Source organism: Acomys russatus, chromosome 31, assembly GCF_903995435.1.
Source record: "Acomys russatus chromosome 31, mAcoRus1.1, whole genome shotgun sequence".
Taxonomy (NCBI): Eukaryota; Metazoa; Chordata; class Mammalia; order Rodentia; family Muridae; genus Acomys; species Acomys russatus.
In genome coordinates this window covers 4,179,226-4,199,593 of record NC_067167.1, presented here as the reverse complement: position 1 = coordinate 4,199,593, position 20,368 = coordinate 4,179,226, and the positions used below count along the sequence as shown (strand labels likewise).

General features: G+C 53.4%; 2 protein-coding genes across 3 annotated transcripts in view; one reads left to right on the top strand and one right to left on the bottom strand.

The window, feature by feature from the left end:
* The first annotated feature begins 813 nt into the window (after positions 1–813).
* Micos13 (mitochondrial contact site and cristae organizing system subunit 13) lies at positions 814–2,833 on the top strand. Its single transcript, XM_051172819.1, has 4 exons — positions 814–978; positions 1,480–1,657; positions 1,820–1,874; positions 2,611–2,833. The coding sequence occupies exons 1-4, from the start codon at positions 950–952 to the stop codon at positions 2,706–2,708; spliced, it is 360 nt and encodes a 119-aa protein (XP_051028776.1). The 5' UTR covers positions 814–949; the 3' UTR covers positions 2,709–2,833.
* A 1,085-nt stretch (positions 2,834–3,918) lies between these two features.
* Safb (scaffold attachment factor B) overlaps positions 3,919–20,368 on the bottom strand; it is a 23,894-nt gene continuing 7,444 nt past the window's right edge. The window contains exons 3-21 of one of the 2 annotated variants that reach the window (XM_051172816.1): positions 16,199–16,263; positions 15,914–16,120; positions 14,310–14,372; positions 12,312–12,339; positions 10,869–11,439; positions 10,405–10,454; positions 9,627–9,721; positions 9,003–9,152; positions 8,840–8,922; positions 8,546–8,685; positions 8,379–8,467; positions 7,441–7,547; positions 6,611–6,901; positions 6,148–6,285; positions 6,008–6,050; positions 4,936–5,051; positions 4,702–4,808; positions 4,501–4,567; positions 3,919–4,394 (exon numbers count right to left, since the gene is read on the bottom strand). In XM_051172816.1, the coding sequence (XP_051028773.1) occupies positions 4,265–4,394; positions 4,501–4,567; positions 4,702–4,808; positions 4,936–5,051; positions 6,008–6,050; positions 6,148–6,285; positions 6,611–6,901; positions 7,441–7,547; positions 8,379–8,467; positions 8,546–8,685; positions 8,840–8,922; positions 9,003–9,152; positions 9,627–9,721; positions 10,405–10,454; positions 10,869–11,439; positions 12,312–12,339; positions 14,310–14,372; positions 15,914–16,120; positions 16,199–16,263 (2,540 nt within the window). In that variant the 3' untranslated portion in view covers positions 3,919–4,264. The remainder of the gene's footprint in view (positions 4,395–4,500; positions 4,568–4,701; positions 4,809–4,935; positions 5,052–6,007; positions 6,051–6,147; positions 6,286–6,610; positions 6,902–7,440; positions 7,548–8,378; positions 8,468–8,545; positions 8,686–8,839; positions 8,923–9,002; positions 9,153–9,626; positions 9,722–10,404; positions 10,455–10,868; positions 11,440–12,311; positions 12,340–14,309; positions 14,373–15,913; positions 16,121–16,198; positions 16,264–20,368) is intronic. The other variant, XM_051172817.1, reaches the window with a different exon arrangement.

The following is a 20,368-nucleotide window of genomic DNA, read 5'->3' as shown; positions in this document are numbered from 1 at the left end:
CCAGCTGGGGCTCCTGAGCTCCTCAGCTCAGCTGGGGGATAGCCTCCTCTGGGAGCTACAGTGCCTCTGCTGAGGAGGCTTCCTCTCAGAACTGTGTATGTGGTTCTTGAACTCTCAAGTGCCAGGATACCCTTCCATGCAAGCAGGAAAGCCAACAGCTGCGTGGATGGGCTGACAGGTGGGTGACTGGATGGATGGATGGATGGGTGGGCGGGCGGGCCTGTGCCTGCAGCAGCGAATGGAGGGGTGTAGGATCCAACTCCTCTGAGAATTCTCTGCTCCATCATCTAGGGAGTTTGTAGTTCCCCGCTGGATAAAGAGGCGGCCGCCGAGCACTTATCCTAAGCTCAGGCCTCACTTGACAGCGGAAGAGGGATCTATGCGGTCATCACCTCATTGCCCACTTCTTTGCAAAGGTGGCGGTTATCCACTTTGGTCCCAGCTCTCTTCCCACTGTTGCTCTCGCACCTGAATCCCAACAATCACGTGACCCCCGAGCCTCCTCTAGGGCGGGGACCGGCCTCCCTGGCATTGCCGGGCAACAGGTTAAAGTCACGCCCCGAGATGCTCACCTGAACGGAAGACACCTGGTCTTCCGAAACAATAACGCCCTCACGTTGCCTTGGTAACCGCCTCCAAGGCTTGCTTCACCTCAGGGACGGCTCAATCCTTCGCGCGGGCGCGGGGATCCTTTCACCGCCCTTCAAGGGCTCCAGACTACATTTCCCAGGAGCCTTTGCGGCCTAGCCCTTCTCTGGTCTTCTGCCTACTACATTTTCCAGAAAGAATTGCGACAGCCACGGCCTGGATAAATTGAGTCTATTGTTGCTCCCGGAGTCCTTTGCGGCTGACAGCGAGGACTATATTTCCCAGTAACCTCAGCAGCACCACCAGCCGGAAGCAGCGGGCGAGTTTGTCCTTCCGTGAGGAGTAAAGCGAGAGACTGACCATGGTTGCTCGAGTGTGGTCGTTAATGAGGTGCGTGGAGAATTGGGTAGGCCCTGAGCCTTCGTAGAAAGTTCCCTGCTGCAGGCATCTATCTGTGCCCTGCGGTTTGGTGTCCTGCCTTTGCTCACTTCCGGTTGAGCCCGGAGCTCTTTTCAGGGTCCATGTGGGGAAACAGGCTTACTGGCAAAGCTAACAGGATGGCCTCCCCCCAACTTCTTTCCCAGGCAGCGCTTATCATCTACAGTTTCAGTTTACTCTTGTGTGCAATGGGGATGCGCAGGGAATCCTGCCTTTCGCCTCTCTCCGGATCTTGCGTGGAGCTCCTGGGACTCCCGGGAAGATTTTGTGTCCACTGCCCTCTGCTCTCTGCTGGCTTCGAATGACCCACGGCTTCTTCCTCTAAGATTCGGCTTACCACTTAAACGTCGTGTCACAAAGACAATAATGCCTGTTCCTTGGCCTTCCAGCTTGTCACCTTGTAAACTGTCAGGTCCCTGGCTCCACGGCTTCTCCCTTCCTGTCTCCCCTCAGGTTCCTCATCAAGGGAAGTGTAGCGGGAGGAGCAGTCTACCTTGTTTATGACCAGGAGCTGTTGGGGCCTAGTGACAAGAGTGAGGCTGCCCTGCGGAAGGCTGAGGAGGTGGTGCCACCAGCCATGTACCAGTTCAGCCAGTACGTGTGCCAGCAGACGGGTCTGGAGATGCCACAGGTACCCTAGCCTGGGAGTGAGGATGGGGCTTCCGGGTCGCTTCTGGGTGTCCTTGACCTTTCCTTCCGCCCCCTTCTTGGTGGAGTTCTGTGTCTTTGGGTTTGGGTGACAAAGCGTGACCTATCGCCATGCACCAGCCCCTGTGCGCCTCTTTCTTCCCAGCTCCCAGCTCCTCCAAAGATTAACTTTCCGAACTTTCGTGACTCCTGGAACTCAGGTAGGTCCCCGTGTCGTCCCTTCTTGCATGATGCCTGGGCACCCCAGCCTCTACCAGTTCTGTTTACCTCACTGTTCCTTTCCACTCCTGTTTGCCTGTTTGTGTGCCTGTACGTCACCTACAGAGTTAAGTAGAAGGGACTGGTGTGGTAGTCCATGCCTGTGACTTCAGCACTTTGGGAGGCTGTGGCAGGAAGATTGTGAGGTTGAGGCAAAGCAGAGCTGCAGTCGGGACTACAGAGAAAGAAACCCTGTCTTGAAAATGGGGGGTGGGGGGGGGGTGGGGGGTGAGGGGGGTGGGAGTGGAGAAAGAAAAGAAGTCAAGGGGTTGCAGTTGTAGCTCAGTGGTAAAGTCCTCTATTAGCATGCATGAAGCTCTGGAGCCTATCCCCAGCACCCCATAAATTAGGGATGGTGTTTTTAGGTCTGCCCTTTCAGCACTCAGAGGAATTCAAGGTCATCTTTGACCACAGCCTGGGACATACGAGACCCTGTTTCCAAAAGACAAAAGCTGGATGTTTTCCCCCAAGTCTGTAATCCCAGCACTGGGAAGAGTTGAGGCAGAAGGATTGAGTTTGGGCTACATAGTGAAATGAAACCTGCTTTTAACAATCTGAAACAGCATAGGGAAGGGAAGGCAGTTTAGACCCATTGCCCCCACGCCTGCTTTAGTCAGCACTCTTACGTTACCCTCTGGCAAGGCGGGCCTCATTGGTACTCACACACCGTCCCTGCAGGTGTCATCTCAGTCATGGCAGCTTTGTCCGTCGCACCCTCCAAGGCCCGAGACTACTCCAGGGAAGGTTGGGAATACGTGAAAGAACGCAGCAAATAAAGAATGCCACCTGGCCCAGTATTACGGGGAGGCAAGACCCAGATGCCGCAGACTTGCCCAGAGTGGGGACGCCCCTGAGGGCAGCTCCCAGTGTTGCTGGCCCAATAAAGGACTTGGGAATGGTTCCTGACCCGTGTTCTGGTAGATGTAGAATGGGCTTGAGGGGCCTGCATTACCTGGGCTTTGGGCAACCAGGACACTCCCCCTTGATTTATGGTAAGTTAAAATTTGAAATTTTAGAAATTTGTGTTTGGGGAGGCAGAGGCAAGAGGATTTTGAGAACTTGGTCTACAAAGCAAGCTAGGACAGGCAAAGCTACACTGAGAAACTCTGTATCAAAACACAAAAACGACTTGTGTCTTAGGGTTTCTGTTAACACATGGTGTAATAAAACACCATGACCAAAAGCAGTTTGGGCAGGAAAGAGTGTATTTTACCTTGTCCCACTCAGGTCCCACTCCATCACTTGCAGCAGAAGTCAGGGCAGTAGCCTGGAGGCAAGACAGAATCAGAGGCCGCAGAAGTCCACTGCATGCTCCCCAGGGTTTGTTCAACCTACTTCCTAACTACCCAGAGTGGTACTGTGTGGCTCCCACACCAGTCATCAAAGTGATCCAGAGGCCAATCTGATGGAGGCATCTTCTCATTTATTGACTCTTCTCATACTAACTAGCACAATGTGCTTCCATGTATGCACACCTCCACTGTCCATATGTGAGCTGCTTAACCTGGGTGCTGGGATCTAACTTGTGTGCCATTGAACCATCCCTCCAGCCCACAGAAAGGATGAAGGTATAGTGTTGGGGGAACCTGGACTTGGGGAGGTTCATTTGCAGACCAGTTTTTGGTCTTTCCAGCCTTGTCCTCTGAAGCTCCCTCTCCCCTGCATCAGTCATTCAGAAGGCTGATTGCCGCCAGGCCCAGAAGGGCTAAGGCCAAGGTGGGCCGACGGCAGGCTACCCCAGGGGCTCTGGGTCACTGCACACACCCAGACCCTCCAGACATGGCTTCTGCCACATGGAGCTCTGAGCTTGTTACCACACCCAACAGGATACAAGCTGCCTCAGGAAAGGGCCCTGGTTATTTAGGCCACATTCACAGAGGCCGCTTGGCTGGACACAGGACCACCTTGTCCAGCTTCACTCCTGAGCTACAGAGTCACACTGGTGGAGTCCTGAAGTTGGTGATCTAGGGTGGGTGTCAGTAACCTACTGTGCTCCAGAAGCCCAAGCACCCTGTCCTCTGCCTCACACCTGTCTGTAAGTCCCCTCCAACACCATTCACACGGGTGTCCTAGGTCAGACACAGCACAGAGCATGACTGGCCCCAGCCCTCTTTCCTGATGGGAATGAGAGGCCAAACTGGAGGGTTTGAAGTAAAGGGCACACGAACAGAAACACCTTTATTACAAAAACAAAAAAAGCAAAACAAACAAACAAAAAGAAAACAAATTCACATCATAACAAGCTACAATATGGCAGCAGATTAAAAAAAAATCCTTTGTACAATGGCAGAAGGGAAGTCCTAACAGGACATGGAGGTCGCAGTTGGGTGGTTTAGTAGCGGCGGGTGAAGCGGGCATCGCTGGGTCTGCTGCCCCGGCTCTGTCCTCCAAAGCCTCCCTGCATCCCTCCACGTGGGATCACGTGGCCACGAGAGGCTCCACCAGGAGCGAAGCTGCCACGCCTAAGGAGAAGCAGGGAATTGGTGTTCTGAGGTCCTAACTTGGCTGGTGGTCCCCAGGTCACCACTGCAGAGCAATCCTGCCCCTGCTTGGCAGTGTAGCACTCACCCTGACATGCCACCGCGGTTCATCATGTGGCCAGGCCCAGAGTGTCCAGACATGTTCCTCTCACCACCTGCAGGACAAGACACAGGCCTAAGTGGGCAGTTTGGCAGGTATGCCAAAGCTCCACTGGCTTCAGCAAGCCCCACCCCCCACAAGCCCCAATCTCTCCTCAGCAGGCAGCCCTGGCTCCCACCCAGTCCTTACCTTGCCACCTCTTGTGCTCACGCTCCATCATGCCTCCATCGGGTGCGCCCTGCCATGCCCTGTCATCTTCAAGTCTCCGACCATGCTCCCCCCAGTCACGTCTGCCCCTTGGAAAGAGATACCTCTGACCTGTGCTGCCATACCAAGCCCTCAGCTGACAGTGTAGCTGGGGGGCTCAGGCTCCAACAGGCAAGGACAGTCACCCACTGACCAGGCTTTGGAAGGGACACAAACCTGGGAGGAGGGGGCAGCCCCCTGCCTTCACTCATTCTTTTATTTGAGCCGTAGCCCCAGCCGTCTCGAGAGTCCCGGCCGTGGCGTTCAGGTCCTCCATGGCGCTCGGGGTAATGCTAGACCAGAGAAAGAGGCGCAGTCAGCATCAGCCCTTATCCCCAGATCAGAAGACACCTGGTTTCACTCAGAATACAGAGCTAGGTGGCCACTGTCACAGTGCCCTCTTCTCATGAAGGGTCAGGTTTGCAAGGCTCCTCACAAGGGCCCCACCCTGTGCACACATCCTTGCTTCAAGAACTTGAGTCCCATGACTGACACTTCCCTCCACCACGAACACATGACCTCCTGTGATACACAGCCCAGGACGTCTACCCTTATCATCTCAGTTGCGCCCAACTTTAACCCTGGCTTATCAAAACCCTGTTTCAAGGCCAAGGCGGGAAAGATATGAGACAGGAAGCGAAGCCCAGCGTTCCCAGCCTCCGGCAGGACCACAGACAGTCCCATGGCACTGTAGCTCTAGACCAGCCCTAGTTCTGCCTCCTTACCCTCAAGCCAGACACTGTGCCCTGCCCTCCTTTGCAGAGTTAACAACTGCACACGCAAGTGATCACATACAAGTAACTGTGTGCCAGTGGTGACACTAGGATGGTGGCCTGATGCAAAGCAAAGTCACAGGACTGAGGAATTAACTGCCCCAAGACCAGACAACCTTGGTGGCAACCTGGTGACAGGAAACCAAGGGTATAGGATGGTAAAAAAGACGGAAGTGAGGGTCTGTGCAATGAAAGCAGTAATTGTGCAGACTGATACGAGGGGCCTCAGGTCAACCCTCCCCAGGGAGTGCACGTAGGGCTGCAACCCTGCCAGGCTAGTGAGGCCCCCTCAGCAGGCACTTTTCTACTGGGTAGTGTGTGGGCCAGAGGTGGCCAGCACTGTAACCAAGGTAAAAAGGATCAAGAGCAGCAGTGTGCTGCTGGGAGCACTGAGTGGGAACCACCCTTCCCTTCCCTCAGCGTTGGCCAGCAGATAGGAAATCCACCCTGTGGCTGAAGCAGCACGCTGTGCTCACCTGTCCTTCTCTGTCCCCCATCATCGACCGTGAACCTTCTCTCCTAAAAAGGATGATTTTAGTGAGACCCAGGCAGGGAGGGGCTTGCATACATACAACCCCCCACCCCCAAATGGCCATGGGTTCACACAGGGGCTCACCTATCCACAGAGTGGTTCGGGTAGCGGCCTCGGTCTCTGTGATCAAAGTCATGGAAACGGTCTTGGCGGCCAAAGTCTGAGTGGTAGCGGTCATCCAGCGCGGCCCGCTTAGCTTCCGGCCAGTAGGCATCATCACGCCTGTGAGGATGTGAGGCAGGGATGTGGCATCAGTGCTCACGAGGCACCAGGAGCTTGGAACAAAGCCCGCATGGGTCCAAGTCCCGACCTCATCTCTGGCAAAAGTTCTCCTTGTAGAAGCCATAATAAACCCTTGGCCCAAACACTCCCACCTACGCCTTAGCGCCACTGTGGTGCTCTGTGTCCTTGTCTTTGGCAGGCCTCCTACCCTGAGCTGACACAGAGCATCTCCGCACACACCATTGGTCACAGCAAGCCCCGACTTGGGTCAGTGAGAGTGTCTGAATGCCTGGGCCCTGCCACACTTGGGCCTCTGACTGCTCACCGGCCATCCACATCATAGGGTCTGCGCACAGCAGGCCGGCGCTCCTGCTCATAGCGCAGTTCCTGCTGCCGCCGAAGCTCCTCTCGCTCTCGGTGGATGCGCTCCTGCTCGCGCCTCCGCTCCTGCTCCACATGCATGCGCTCCCGCTCTAGCCGCTCCCGCTCCATGCGCTCCCGCTCCAGCCGATGGCGGTGGAAAGCCAGGCGCTCCCGGGCGATCTCTAGCCGCTCCCGCTCCTCCCGCTCCCACTGGGCCTGCAACCGTTGCTCCCGCTCACTGCGTTCCCGTTCCCTGTGTGAACAGGCCCAAGTGAAGAAGTGGGGTAGAAGCCTCACTGTGAGGAGCTGGGGGCATGTTGGGGACAGCAAGGTCAAACTCCTGACCAGGTTAAAAACAAAGAAAGCACTTCACAGAGGGTGGGCTCATGGCACTGAGCTGTCACCTCCTGGTTGCCCCTCCTTCAACCTGGCAACCAGGCTCGAAGAGAGGCCAGTACCCTCCCCCCCCCCCCCCCCCCCCCCCCCCCGTGTGCTGGGAACCCAGAGTGAGGCTTGGAGACTGTCTGCCCTGGCACCCACTTTCAACACATGCCATGAGTAAAAGTCACATTACAAACTGACTTGCAACAGCCACATGGCACCAGGGCTGTCCCCAGCTAGCAAAGTATCCTTTCCCTGATCCCTCCTGGGTGAGTGAGGCCCTCTGACATCCTCCCTGTCCTCTGGCCCAGCTGCTAACTTCCTTTGGTCTTTGAGGAGGTGAAATCCTGCAGGCAGCCACTGTGGTACAGGGCCTGCAGAGTGCCTGCCTGTTCAGCAACACACACTCACCTTCGTGACTCTGAGTCTCTGGATTTTCGAGACTCTTTAACCTTGTCAAAGGACACAACAGACCGCTTCTCCCGACTGGCTGACTTTCGGTCCTGACTTTTGGAGGCCTGGTTTAGCAAACAGAAAAAGCATTAAAGCAGGAGGGATAGAGGTACCTGGCAAAGGGACAGCCACCGACTGAAGAAGGCACTCACAGAACCCAACAAAACACATAAGGCGCTCAATGACTAAAGCCAGTCTTTGCTGCACGCGCAGACAGGGTCTCACTGTTTAACCCTGATGAACCATGTGGTCCTGCCTCAGCCTCCTGCTGACAAGGGCAAGCCCCGGGCGGGCTAACTCAGAGCTGTTCCCCTGACAGCCCTTTCCATTTACACGGACACCTTTGGCTGTGGTGTCTCACTGCCTAGCCCTGGTTGGCCTGCAGCATGTGGCAATCTCCTATCTTAATTCCACCTGGTCTTTACGCCATGATCAATGGACTCCTCCATCCTGCTGAGACCTAGGCCAGGAATCTCTGACAGTGCCTTAGTCACTCAACAGTGTGCCACACTGGGCTTTGAGAACCTGAGTCCTTGGTTGCTACAAACGTATGCCAACCCTAGCCTGCCTGTGGCTCCAGGGGCCCTGGTGCCACGTTGAAGCCTGTGGTCCTCAAGAGGCTTGGCACAAGAGCGGAGGTCTTGGGCATGCCAGACCCGTCTACTAAGGTGGTCAGTTTCTGAGAGTTCAGAACCCACCAAGGTCTGCAGCTGTCCCAACAGTGGGCTACTGAAAGGCGGGGACCAGAGGTAGCACAGAGCAGCCATCAGAGAGAGCAGCAGCAGGTTCTAGAAGCCACGCCACTTCTCTGCATTCTAAAACATAGCAAGCTTCCCTCAAAGGCAGCCGACCAGGGATCCCGGGGCATCCAGCCTGCAGTAGGTGCTGACACTTACTCTCTCTTTGGATCCAGACGTCTTCACACTGATAACAGGTACGCCTTTGGATTTGTCCATCACCACGGTGCGCTCGGTGCCACGGCTTCCTGTAAACAGAGAGAGGAAGGGATGAATCCAGAGTCACTTAAGCCAGCACCTGCCAGGATAAGGTGGTCACTCCCTACCTGACTTGGTGGTCCTTGAGCGCTCTGAAGGCCCGGGCTTCTGGTCGTCTGCATCCTTGCTCTTTTCTGTGCTGCCACCATCCCCCTTTTTGGCATCATCTTTTCTGTCAGCTTTCTCTTCCCTTTTAAGGTTTGCTGACCTAGGATGGATCAAGAGACCATCAAGCCTCAGAGGAAGCTTCAGGAGGCAACAACCACCCAGGGCAAGGGGATGTAAGAGGACCTCTGAGTGCAAGGTGTCTACGGCACTCCAGTGGCCTGTGACTACAGAGCTCTGGTGATCTACAGGAATACCTGTCACTGGTGCTGGCCTTCTCTTTTTTGCTGTCCCCATCTCTCCTGTCAGGCACTCTCTTGCCAGTGGGTTCACTTTTGGCCTGTAGGAGAGTCAAAAGCTAGTGCCATCATGTACCGGCCCCACGACCAGCACCACCAACCACAGCACAAGACCACTGACCTTTTCCACTGAGATCATCTTGCCATGCAGCTCAGTCTTGTGCAAATGGCTAATGCACTTTGTTGCCTCTTCAGCTGTGGACATAGTGACAAAGCCGTAACAGCGAGCTCCAGGACTCCGGGCGTTTGTCACAACCTTGGCGCCCACCACCTGGAAGAAATCAGACCACCTGAGATACAGCTGTAGGCTCAGACCCAGCAGCTACAGCGCAGGGCAGGGGCTTCCGACTCCCCTCAGCAGAGGCCCTGCCAGCTGTGCCTGGCCAGAAGCAGCTGGCACTGGGGAGCAATGCACCCACCCACTGGAAGAGCTACCTCACTCTCAATTCTCAAGGGGACTGAGAAGATGCGATCAAGGCCTGCCTGTCCTCCTCTAACAAGGGTTAAACCTGCATGCAGAACAACAGTCACAACACAGGACTGACTTATGACAGTCACACAGCTACAAACAGGTGACTGCAGACACAGTGACACAAATGAATGCTGTGAGAGGTGGCGCCAGTGCTCGGCCACCACCACATTCGCTGCACTTGTGGGACCCTGACAGTAAGCTCCAGTCTATGTCCAGGACACAGATTTGTGCAGTGAAGCGCTCTCTGTTCACTCTCGGGTTGTGGCGACTCACCTTCCCGTATCTGCTAAAAAGGTTCTTCAGATCTGTGGCTCTGGTCGTAGATGAAAGACCACTGACCCAGAAATTCCTACCACAGCTGCTACGACCTGTGCAAAGAGAAGTTCCAGTCAGAACCTCAACAGCCAGTGTGTGGCCATCCCCAGCACTTTGGGGACATGTGTCCAGGACTCAATGGCATGTCCAGGCTCAGGAAATTCCCCTTCCATCACTAGTGTTAGCCTAGCCACAGAGAGCAGTGGCATGTACATATGACACTGAAAATGGCTATCAGGACATTGCAGCAGTCAAGCATTTATCAACAGCTGCGTCAACCCCGGCCCACAATGGCTTCTGCCCATGGAGCAGCCAGGGCAAGGTGGGGGTGTCCTTGCAGCCACCCTCCCCAGACCCTGCATGGTCAGAACTGCAGGCCTGGGCGTGTCATTTCCCAGCCAACCAATTTTTTTTTTTTTTTTTTTTTTTTTTGGGGACAGGACATTGCTAGGTAGCTCAGGTTGGCCTGGAACTTGCCATCCTCCCCCTGCCTCTGTTTCCTAAGTGCTGGGAGGAAGGACCTGAGTCATCAGAGCCTGATGAGCAAGGGACCTGCCAACTTATCCACACTTAGAGAACATGTCAGCTCTCAGGACCAAAGACTCAACACGCTTGGGGCCTGCAGACTTAAAGGTGGTGGTGGGGTCTTGTCTGCGCGCAGGTAGGGGAAACACCAGCCATGATCAACTTGAGACCCACCACACTCCAGAGGACTGGTGTCACTTCGAGGACCTACCCTTCTCCTCTCGGGAAAGCCTTTTTGTATCCGAGTCATCTTCGACAGAACTAGAGACAAGAGACAGTGTCACTCAAGGGGGATGCAGCAGCAGGAGACAAACCCAGAGCCCTAAGGACCTGCCAAAGCTGCATACCTACCCGGCACTTAACTCTCAAAAAGAACACCCCGACAAACATGTTTTGGAAATCTGACCTAACATTAAGGTTTCATACCCACAGGAGTTAATTAAGTTTCTGCCGGGCTAAAAATAATTAAGAAGAATTAAAAAGCAAAAAACCATGGCAGGTTGAGGGAAAAAAAGAAAAGATTACAGAACCAGTGTAAAATAAACAAGAAATGAACTGCCTGAAGGAGCTAGCTGGGCAGCGTGGCTGCCGACTGCAGGCTCTAAACAGCTCGTGTGTGTCGCTAGTGACAATGAAAGGAGATAGCGTCTGGTCTAGGACTGAGAATCAACAAACCTCATTTTCTGATCAGCGCCCTCACTGGCTGAGGACTCTTTAGGAGCCGCAGGGACGTCATTACAAGCGTCAAAAGCAAACTTCTTCACGTCGTCTTTGCTATCTTGGGGCTCAGGGCTCAGGGCTGCCGTGGGCGCTTGCACCAGCTCCTGGCTGGTGGCCTCCGAGAGCTGGGCAGCCGTGCTACTCTGTTCAACTGGCTCCTCTAGCCCTACAGGCTCGCAGTCCATCCCGGCGCCTCCTTCCGGCGCCTCCGCCGGCTCCCTTTTCACTACCGCTAACGGGGCGTCTGCCTCGCTCCACTGACACCGAGCGCTTGGAGACTCAGACTCGCTGCTGCGGACCAAAGCTAAATCTCCCTCCTCCTCTTGCTCCTCTTCCTGCTCTTCTTCCTCCTCTTCCTCTTCCGGGTGGCCGCAGCTCTCAAATAGGTCCTCTTCCTCCGCCAGCTTCCTGTCTGGCCCCACGCTACTCGTGGCCTGGGCAAAGGGCTGCTCCAGCTCCGAACCTTCTTCTTTTACTGGCTCAGATTTACAAGTTTCCCCCAAAATGTCGAGTATTTTCTCATTTTCTACGGATTTAACAGGAATAGAATGGCACAAGGTTTAATCACCAGGGAAATAAAGCAATCACAACTGCGGCTCGGGCTCGGCGGCCCTGCTCACACTGACAGAACTGCTGGCTACACAGAGATTGGAAAACCCGCTACACAGCGCCTGCACCCTACCTGCGCCCACGGCCATGGCGCCCCCAGCCTGCACTAAGGGCAGAGGCAAGCATCCCGGAGACTTCACCCCACAACCTTCTGAGTCTTGAGTCTTCATTCTGTGCACTGTGACAATATATGAATCGACTCTTCTCAATTCAGCTGGAGTCCAAGTGCGTTACTGAGTGCCTGGCCTTCATGCATCACTAATTGCCTGGTGCTTTGCCTTCCTTACAGAGCAGTTAACAACGTGCGGAGCGCCGGGTCTTCTGGCATGTGCAGTTTGGCAGCCCAGAGGGACAGTGTTTGTTTGCGGTTCTCTCAGAAGTGCACTCCTCTTCGGGGGATCCAGTCATGTCATGTTCATGTGGCTTTCCCTATGCTACCTGCACTGCCTGTACCAACACCACATGGTGACATGCTGCCGGTATCACAAGATCTGCTGGCGGCACAGAGCTCTGATCACTGCAGTGCACTGACACTTTGTGGGCATTTTCATGCTGCCACTTCTATTTAAATGCAGAAGACCAAAGTCTTCGCCAAGTGGGTAGGATGCCGCACAGGTTGCTGGCCACGGACACAGATCTTGTGATACGGCTGGGTTTCCAATCTCTATGGTCCTGGTGTGCTCTGGACTGTAAAGCACTAGAGCAATGCACACTAGAGTGCAGCCACTGGTTAGCAAGAGCCTCCCCGCTGTGGGCGGACCCTCTGCTGAGCCCTGCATTGGACAGTACCTGGTTCCAGAGCTGCCTCTTCCATCTCCTGCAACAGAAAGCACAAGTAAGACGCTGCCCAGAGGCCCAGCCCCACTCCACCACCAACCTTCATGGGAACTAAGAGAGGCTGGGACTGCAGGGGGCAACCTGGGCCCAAAGAGGAGGCCCTGCTTGTACAAGGCAAGCTGCCCCAAGGGCTTACACTTTATTCAGCCCCAGACCTACTGCTGACCCTGCTGCAGGGCACCCAGCAGCCTTACTATCTTCCCACCGTAGTATCCTCTGGACTGAACTTGAGATGAGGGGCATGGTTCTCATCCATACACGTTTAACTGCCTGGCACAAACCCACTGACACTCTCTTCACCTGCAGTAGCCTTGAGCTGACTTTTTGAAAATTTAGGGCTAAGTAGAAATGGGCCATGACAGTTCTCCTACCCCAGGCACTGGTCATCTCCCTCAGCAATGACCCAACTTGTCCCAGGAACCCTATCTTCCCAGCTGTGCTCTGTCTTTCAGACCAAGTGTTGGCTATGGTCCCTGGATCCACGCTGCACAGCCGACTTCCCATGCCCCTCAGACTGCATGTGGAGTTTGGCAGTCTCTGCACTGGCCACTCAGATGCGGGCTCTGCCTGCTGCCCTCTAAAGGACCACACCCACAAGGTACAAGGAAAACACTCCACTGAGACCCAGTCAGAGATGTGAGACCCTGCGTTCCAGGCATGAGCACAGGTGCTGCTGTTAGACAGGCCAGCGGATCATGGCCCAGAGTGACACGGGAGGGCCAAGTGTGTGAGGCAAGGTCTATAGTGGGTCTGCACCCCAAGTTGGTGCCGTGTGCTTAGTGGGGAGGTTGGCTTTAAGAGCTTGGACAGTCACTCCTTTAGCTCTGTTCCCTGGTGTCCTGGCCCCAACTGGACACCTTGAAGGGCTTGGCTGGGACCCGCCTGCATTGCAAGTTGAGCTCTAGAATGACAAAGGAGCAGTGTGGCTGAGCCACACCTGAGGGGATGTCCTGCAGCGTGTCGCATTTTAGCACTACAGTCACACACGTATAGGCTCCAGTGGTGGGTACCTTCATGAAACAAAGACAACAGCTTGTCTAGAAGCTACTTCTGCCCAAGGGGCACAAGTGTCAGCCAAAAACCAATATGCCAGTGCTCTATTCCTTATAGAATTTCTTGGGAGGCTCAAGACCCACCTCGCCCCTTAGTGCTCACCTTGTTTTTTCTCCTGTTTTGAGAGATCTGCTGCCTCTGTCGCCTGAGTGCTGGGATTTAATCGTGTGCCAACATACGTGGCTGGTTCTAACGTTTAGTACTTGCACTGTCAGTCACCAGACATCAACCATCAGTCTACCTGGGAAACCTGGGCAGTCTGTGGATATGCCCCGCCCCTCCTACCTGTGCCTCTTTCCAGGGAGACCTTATCCCAATGTCCTTCTCTAACAATGAATTTACAGACCAGGCGGCCCTACCCCAAAACACATAGATCTTTGGCCCGACAAGTATACATCTCCAGTCAAGTGAGGTGGTGGGAAGTGGCCACAGCTTCTGAAAACCAAGTAGGTTTTCAGGCTGCCATGTGGCTGCTGTTTTGGAAAACCCTAACACTGGCCCTATACCCATAGCCCCTATCTCATACTGTCAATACTAAAACTCTGGAGGAGAATTGAAAGAAAAGGCCTACATCTAAACCAGTGTGCATCCTGTAATGCTAGGATGGGCCACAGGCCTACTCTCACTTGGCAGCCACGGGGCAGCACTGGGCTTCAAATTCTTTTAAGCAGGTCCTTGGGTAAAACCCATTCTGCTCACAGCCAGAGTGCAGTGTGTGCTTCCACTGCCCTAAGCACGGACTAGGAGACAAGTGAGGCCGCAGGTGTGTCCTCCACAGCCTCCAGCACTTGCTGTCTGGGGAGGTGACTTTAGCTGGTGCAGCTACCAAGCGACAGGTGGTATCTGAGAACCTGAGGCTACACTGAGTGTATAATTGAGATGTATGACAATTTTTACCTGCAGGATGGTGAAGTCAGATGATGATGTATCTACGTTGTTAATGGCTTCCTTGTCATCTATCTGTGGAAAGGTAAAGCACAATTTATAATGTCATAGGTGAGGGGACAGTCCCCATCCCACTGTGGCTGAGAGTATCATCCCAGTGTGGTGAGGTGTAAGACACAACTTGCCAGAACCCTCCAGGTGACCAGAACAATGGCTTGTGGCCACTCTTCCAGAACTCTTCTAGACCTGGGCTGTAGAGTGAAGCCTGCTGTCTCTGGGTACCAGCTACCCCACCTCTTACACTGCAGAAACAGGGGATGGATGAGTAGTAGCTCAGCCACAGAGGTGAAGGGAACCGCCCCCCAAAGATGGAGCTCTTTGCCCAATCAGGATGGCCCAATGGTATACAGCACATCCACTCAAGACCAATCTCCACCTCTTTCTTCCCAAGATGCAACTGTCTCCCATCATGAGAGCCACACACAGCAAAGAGGACCCTAGTTACATGTACATCCAGTTGTCCCCCTAGCCCCCCATGATGCTGTATTCCTTGATGTGGGTACTATGTCTGTTCTGTGACTATGCAGTAGTAGCACTTGCTGTTACAGGCATGGCCACCATTCTAGGTCAGGGATTGGCAAGCTTGCTTGGGTGTGAAGGTGGCTAGTCCTAGCTGTGACTCTGATCTCTGGCCTGGCAGAGCAACAGTAAGGGAAGTGACAGGTAGCTTGCTATGTACACTTCAATCACAGACCCAGGCATGTGGCAAGGGGCATAACACCAATCATTTATTTGTCAAACCTGGAGTTTTGGTGACCAAAGCCCAGAAGGGATCAATAGCCCACTAAAGGTCACACAGCAATAGCACCTGGTACTCCCTGCCATCCCATTCCCTTCATATTGTAGCTGGGCCCCCATCAGCCAGTCAGCATTCTCCCAATCCCTAGACTCCTGTGTTACTTTATGACGAGGAGCCCACCACTTGGGCAGTGCCTTTTAGAAAAAGACTCTGAGACATTGTTTGTATCCACACAGCACGAGAGGAGGTCCTCTACTCAAACAATGTGCTGCCCACAGAGTCAGGCTCAGTCAGTTCTCACAGCAGAGGACAGAATGCTCACTGCAGGAGGAGATCTGAGGTTCTGAGAAGGCCAGAGGGCTCCTCAGGGGGCCAAAGAGATACCCCTGGGTCCTCACTTCCCACTCTCTTCTCTCCAGGCAGACTTCAACCCTGTGCCCATAAAATTCTTCAGCCTTGAGGCCTGGGAACTTGAGCCTGCATTCTCCGGTAAATGCCTGGACTCTCACTCACCAAAGCCACACGTTTCCTGGGGTGCTCCTGACTGGGGATGCAACACAGCACCAGCGCCCAGCAGTCTACACCATCACAACCTTGCTGGGTTCTCACGCATGCCTGACATGGAAAGGCTACATCAATACTCAACACCTAGGGGGCAGCAGCAGAGATGGCCCCTCCAGTTGGCTGTACTCACACACCATAGCTCAGACTCTTCTAAGGGACAGTAATCAGCAGCAGCTGTCCCTGCTACCCTGCTCTGTCATGACCTCTGCAGGAGGCCAGCCAGTGCCACGCCCAGTGCCAGGTGCTTGCTTACAGCGTGCTCCTGCAGTTGCTCAGGGAGCCCCTTCAAGGTGCCTTCTACCAGATCAGTGCTGTCTGCCAGGCCCTCGGGGAGTGTGGCCTCCTCCTCTTCCTCCACACAGTCTGCCACACTGCCATTGTCAATGTCGGCCTCATCCAGCACACTGATGTCCATCATATCCATGTCTTGCAGGTTCTCCAGGCTGGTCTCCACGTCCTCCTGCAACAGAGGGCATTGTCATGGCACACCGCCATCCCAGCTCTCCCTCTCCTCATCCACTGAAAAGTTGATGCATACCTGCCCATCCCCAGAATTCTCCTCGAGCCCGTTGTCCTCCACACCCTCGTCTTCTGGTTTCCTCCCTAAAGAGACAGCATGTGGGCATGAGGCCAATAGTCTGAGGCTTGCAAGCAGGTGCCCAATTTCTGCAAGTGCCCAGCTCTGCAGCTCACTGCACAGGCCTGGCCTCTTACCCTAGCCAGGTCTTGGTAGGTCTCAGTGTACTGTGTTTGGGATATTTAGCATCAACTTGACAGAATGGAGAATCACCTGGGAGATGGGCCATGGGTGAGCAAAGATGCGCACACTGATGGGCTAGCAAGAAGGCTCAGCAGGGAATAGGCACCTATCACCAAGGCTCACCACTCCAAGTTCAAATATGGTTGGAAGACCTGGCTTTAGTGCTCCCCTGACCACACATGCTTACACATCAAAACAAACAAACAAAGCACTGGCCACTCTTGCACAGGGCCCAGGTCCAATTCCAAGGATGCACAACCACCTATTGCAACTCCACTTTCAGGGGATCAAACACCACTCGACTGTTCACACCCTGCCTTGGGCTGCCTCCCCAGCTCTGTCATCCTAGAGTTCAGGAGGCTGAGGCAGGAGGATAGTTACTTAGAGGCCACACACTGAGCCTGTCTCCAAAACCTAAACGAACAAAGCAAATCAGGACTGCCTGGGCAGTCTTACCAGCCAGCTCTTGGCCACCCACAAGTACAATGATCTAAAGTGAGCACTGAGAACAGGCTCTGGGCAAGGCAGGTTTTTTTTGAAGGCACACAAGTCATCATCACCATCGGGTGTGGTGGCACACACCTTTAATCCTCGCACTGGGGAGGCAGAGGCAGGTGGATCACGGTGAAGTTTGAGGCCAGCCTGGACTACAAAGGAGTCCAGGACAGCCAAGGATACACAGAGAAACCCTATCTCGAAAAAACAAAAACCAAACCAAACCAAAACCCAAAACCAAACCAAACAAAAAACAAGTCATTATCACCTTCCAACTTCCTTAAGACAGGTTCTAATTACAGAGACCAGTCTAGCCTGGAACTCAGAGATTCCCTATACTCGGCCTCCTGAATACTACCCAGCCCACTTGGCCTTAGAAAGGAAGAAAGAAGGAAGAAAGGAAGGAAGAACGAACAACATAAAACAACAAAAAGCTGGGCATGGTAGTGCACACCTTTAATCCCAGCACTAGAGAGGCAGAGGCAGGAAGACCCAGCCAGCCTGGACTACAAAGTAAGTCCAAGACAGCCAGGCTGTTACACAGAAACCCTGTCACAAACAAACAAACAAGCAAACAAACAGAAAAACGCTTATCTACTTATTTTTATGTGCATGGGTGTTTTGTTGGTAAGAAGAGCACCTGTGTGTGTGTGATGCCTGTGGACGAGAGAAGGAGGCATTACAAATGGCTATGAGCCACCATGTGGGTGCTGGAAACGGAACCCGGGTCCTCTGGAAGAGCAGCCAGTGCTCTATGCTGAGAACCTCTTTGGCTCTCTCCATCAGTGTACCTAATCTCTCCAGCTCTCTCCACCAGTGTACCGGATTCCATCTGAGTCTATCTGGTCAGGCTCACGTCACACCCACGGAAACCAGTGCTTGTGTAAAGCGCTCTTACTCCCCAGGTGGCAGCATCCAGTTTTGCCCTTGTTGGAAACCCCGCCTCACACCTACAAGGTTCCCTGCCTACCCCATGCGGACTTGGCTAGAGCATGTGCTCCAGCCCTCAACTACCTATTCTCCTGTCACCAGGCACACGCACCCAATTCTTTCAGGGTCTGCATGTACTTATTTGTGAAGAAAAGTAGTTTTTAAAGTTTTAGTTTTTACATGTAATTGTTTTGTGTATTCATGCCACATTACCTATGTATTATGAAGAGACATAAGGACAATCTGTGGGAGCTGGGTCTTTCCTTCCATTAAGTGGACCCCAGGAATTGAACTCAGGCTACCAGGTTTGGCACTAAGCCCTCTCCTAGATCCCTAAGAACATATTTTGTTTTTTGTTTTTTTGAGACAGGGTTTCTTTGTTTAACAGCCTTGGCTATCCTAGACTCACTTTGTAGACCAGGTTGGCACTGAACTCACAGAGATTCGCTGTCTCTGCCTCCCATGTATTGGGATTACAGGCATGTGCCACCACGCCCGGCTCTTAAGAACAAATCAAAGAACAGGAGGGGGTAGGCAGAACTCAGCTCTCTAGCCCAGTAGCGCCACAGGAGTGACTAGACCACACTGTGAGTTCTGCAGCATTCTGAAGCCCCAAGCCAATCCCACTAGCCACCATACTATACCCTCAGGGCTGGCAACTCAAGAGTTCACCACACCCGTCACTTGTTCTGTGGTGTTGAGCAAGGGTTCCCACTTGAGGTGGGTGGGCACAATAAAACACGTAAGCAGGTCATCACAGGGGCAGGCCACCTTCTCCACAGGGACAGCAATGGCCTGACTTCAAACTCTCCCCCTGTGCTGGGGATGCTCTACCATGGAGCCACACTTCACCCCCGAACTCAGATTGGGGATCTCTGTGTGAAACAGTCTCCCCACAGAACTGAGGTGAAGTTGTATGTCAGCCCAGCTACTTAACTAACCTTAAGCTTGCAGTGATCCTCCTGCCTCTGCTGGGTCATGGGAATGAGTCAGCAAGCCCGGTTGGAGCCTCATCTCACTGCCCAAGAACACCGGCCCTGGGATCTTGGTGCACCTCTGTTCTTGCACTCCATCCTGTGGACAGCTCGCCCCATGCACTCACCAGCTCTGACAGCCTGGGCAAGTGGCATTTTGTTATTGTAGCTCTTCCCGCCAAAGAATGAGCACTCTTTTTTTCCCTCCCCACCTGGAGCAGCATAGAATGGTCTTAGCTATGCCACTTGGCCTTATCTCCTCTAGAATAACTTTTGTGGGGCTGCTGAACCTCTTCACTTCTTTATTAAGTTTTGTATGTGTGCATGAATGCATGCATGTGTGGAAGCCAGGGCGACCTGCTCTCTATGCAGGCCAGCCAAGACTATACACAACATCATCCTGTCTCACATAAAAACAAAACAAAGAAACAAACAAACGGAAAACCTGCAAAGCCTTGTCAGCTTCTCTTCCACTATGACAAGGCATCATGAGGAAATGCAAATGCAGGACGAGTCAGGGTTAGGGATGGGTCCATCTCAGCAGAAGCATGGCAGCAGGGCAGGCAGCTAAGCTGGCTGGGTGGATTGTGGTAATGACCACAGGCAGATGGACAGCTAGACTCAAATCTCAAAGCTCTCTGTAGTGACAAACTGCTTCCAGAAAGGCCACACTTCTTCAGCCTCTCCAAACAGTAGCAGCAGGCAGGGAACTAGAGCCTGGGGGGAACATTCTCATTCAAACCATCACAGAATCCATGCAGGATTCTTGACATTTTTTCCTAAGGATAAAACTCACCCTAAACACAACACCTGGCCTTGTGTCATGTTCCCCCACCAACCCCATCTGAGACAGAGGCCCAAGTGCTGGGGTTAAAGGCCAGCACAACCATGCTCACCTCCAGTCATGCCATCCCCTACAGAGGGGACCACCCTGACTTCTTAAGATTCTGTAAAACCCACCATGGAGGAGCACTGAGACAATCTGAGACAGGCCTTTCTGGAATTTCAAAACACCTCTCAGTCAATCTTGATCAAAACCCATCAACAGGTACTTGAGAACTCAGTGCATGCAATTACAAAGCAGCCTGTGTGGCAAAGGACTCAGAGGGAGGAAGGAAAGAACAGACCCTTGCCCTCTGGCCACAGCTTGATTGCTGGGCATGACCACACCCATGTAAAACGCACTCAAAGTCAAAAGCAGAGCCCTGCCAAGTACTGCACAGCTCTAGATAAAGTCAGATCCTCCAAGGCAAAAGGGGCTGCAAGAGTTTGACGCTCTTGCGCTATATTAGTAGGTTTTAGAATGAGCAGAGCCCCGGGGGTGGTCTGTACCCTCTATTCTTGTGGATTACAAGGAGGAGCAATCTTTCTAAAGCACTTTGGGTTTTCTCCCACTCACACCCTCATACAATATGAAGAATTAAACTACAAACCACACACACTAAACCATCACAGGCACAAAGAGCTCCTGTCAATTACAGTGCATGTCCCTCTGACAGCACAACCACAGCAGACAGGCAGCACACACACAACACAGCACAAACCCAGC